Below are 2,495 nucleotides of genomic sequence, written 5' to 3' on the forward strand. Positions count from 1 at the left end.
ATATGCATATGTGATGCATGATTATACTGATTTGCGCACATATTATTTTGCGCGACGGCTAAGTCCGTGGATGAGAAAGGATATCCTATGAGCGCTTGACGCGGGTGAGGTGGCCATCAACCCAGAAGGCGTGGCTCAAATTGTTATCATTTGTTGATGTATTTTCATGATGCATATATATTCATGAATGGATATATATATATATATAGGCCGTGAGAGCCTTGAGAATTATGCAAAAAAATTCCCTACTATTGGTGCATATGCATGAGCATGGGAACGAGTGCATAATATATGTAATAATCACGGCATGAGAAATTAATGTAAACCGAGAACTTATGAGTCGCGTTATACTAATATCTCCTCATAGAGTTGTTTATTCTATCTTGATTATCCCTGCCTTTGATTCTATATCTCCATGCTTTGTAAATACACTTGCTGAGCCTTGTGGCTCACCTTGTTTACTCTCATGTCATTCCAGGTACAAGTAGAGCAGTGGTTGAGGGCGAGCCCAGTGGGGCTAAATCCCAGGGTTAGAAGTGTACAGAGACCTTCCAAATTAGATGGTCTATGTTAGCATTTGTGATGAGGGCAAGTGTGAGGAAATTTTATGTTGTAAAATTTGTTAGTGCCCTTGTATTTCATTTTGTTTAGACTATGGTCTAAGATGTTGTAAACCTTTATGTTAGCTTCCGCTGAGTTTATCTAAGGATAGTATTATGGTGTTGTATGTTATTGTTCTATATCACACTTGTGATGACCTCCTTTCGGATATCCTATGCTAGCGGGACTATCCGATAGTGGGCCACTACAGTTTTGGTATTAGAGCAACCCGGACCGTGTGTTGGGACCGTGTACTAGCCTAAGGCTGGGGGTACTGGACCAGTTACCGTGTATTAGCCACAGGCTGGGGGTACTGGACCGGGGACACTGGACGGGGGATTATTGGTAGGTTATAAGATCAAAAGTTGGGATGAGAGGAGTCTTTGTACACATAGGAATGACAAGTAGAGTTAAGGGTGTGTTTAGTAGTTTGAATGAAGTTAAGCTAAGATAACGTTCAAAAGGTAATTTGATTGTGTTTGAAAATGAGGGGTTAAGTCCTTTATAGCAGTGAAGAGGTGATGAAGTGGTTCACCGAATATTGAGACCATGTATTGTCTCAAGATGTCCATAGAGAGTGAAACCCACGGAATGAGGAATGGCTCTAGCATGGAATAATACTACAGGTGATGCCTATCAGTGACGGGTTTAATGCTAGGGACCACTGAATGCAGGTGGGAGGTGGCCACTAGGTTAGCTCATGTTGAGGGACCGTGACCCTCTATATGGAATAACCAGTCTGTTGTAGAGACGATTAAATGCCGAAGACCTAGAGTGAACTATAGGTTATGTCTGGACTAAGCCTAATTTTCGTGGGGATTGTAGTGTCATGGTAGTGCCACTAGCATGGCGCGGCGATTCAGAAGTTTGTGTAGCCTGACTTAGGATGTAAATTTCCAATCTTCGAATGAGATGACAATTAAGATTCAATATCATTTACCTCGATGTGATTAATTATTAAAAATTGCAAGAGGTTGATATAATTTGTTTGTAATTGATATGCTATCGAGGGAAGGACAAGGGAATGAAATGTGAAAGTACTCAAAACATAACATTCATTCCATATGTTCAAATATAATACAAGAGATCAAGCCGTACAGTCAAAAAAAAAAAAAAAGAAGGGGGCAAACCATAAAAACTGATAATGTGCCAATGCTCAAGGACGTCGGCGGTGGCCAAAGATGACTGGACCTAGCTCATCAAGGTCATCCAAGAGCGGCATCTGGCTGCTGCTCGTTTCGCCAGGGTGAGGTAGAGTAGCCTCTGGGATGGTGGGAGGACTAGAGCTCCAGTTGAAATTTGGATCAAATGGAGGAACAAATTGGGGATGCGAAGAATAATATGCGAATAGTGAATCTTGCAAATAAGCTCGATAGGCTTGCAGCTCACTAACCTGTTGCTGAAGAGCAAGAATGTGAGATACACACCCATAAACAGGATCCTGAAGCCGGGCTTGAGCTTCAAAGAGAAGTGTATCGGAAGCCCAAAATCGGTCATTTACCGAAAGCGGAGTCAAGAGGTTGACGACATTTTTGATAGTATAAACTTCACGAACGGTAGCAAAATGAGCAGTACCACTCTCACAACGAAAATAAGGAGCAAAGATGCACTGTGGATGACATCCTCTATTTAAGACTACACAGGCACCACATCGAGACCGGGGGTTCATTGTGTTGTGCCTTGGCATGATAGATATGGATTTGGTTAGATCTAAGCAAATCAGATATGTGTTAGATCTAATTGAATGGATCAAATCAGATATGGGTTAGATCTAATCTGATAAGTCAAATTAGATAGGGGTCAGATCTAGTGGGTCAAACCTGAAGCGGATCAAGTACGGTCGGGTCGGGCCGAGTTGGATCGGGTCGGGTCAGGCCGAGTTGGATCGGGTCGGG

The 2,495-nt window shown here is 42.4% G+C and overlaps 1 protein-coding gene across 1 annotated transcript; it reads right to left on the minus strand.

Annotated features, from left to right (window-relative positions):
- Positions 1-1,756: 1,756 nt before the first annotated feature.
- LOC127811087 (LOB domain-containing protein 18-like) lies at positions 1,757-2,269 on the minus strand. Its single transcript, XM_052350798.1, has one exon. The coding sequence runs from the start codon at positions 2,267-2,269 to the stop codon at positions 1,757-1,759; it is 513 nt and encodes a 170-aa protein (XP_052206758.1).
- Positions 2,270-2,495: the final 226 nt, after the last annotated feature.

The sequence above is a fragment of the Diospyros lotus genome, chromosome 10 (assembly GCF_014633365.1).
Source record: "Diospyros lotus cultivar Yz01 chromosome 10, ASM1463336v1, whole genome shotgun sequence".
Classification (NCBI taxonomy): domain Eukaryota; kingdom Viridiplantae; phylum Streptophyta; class Magnoliopsida; order Ericales; family Ebenaceae; genus Diospyros; species Diospyros lotus.

What these genes read in the sequence shown, in the direction of transcription:
- LOC127811087 (XM_052350798.1), bottom strand. Translation starts at nt 2,269, where the DNA reads ATGAACCCCCGGTCTCGATGTGGTGCCTGTGTAGTCTTAAATAGAGGA.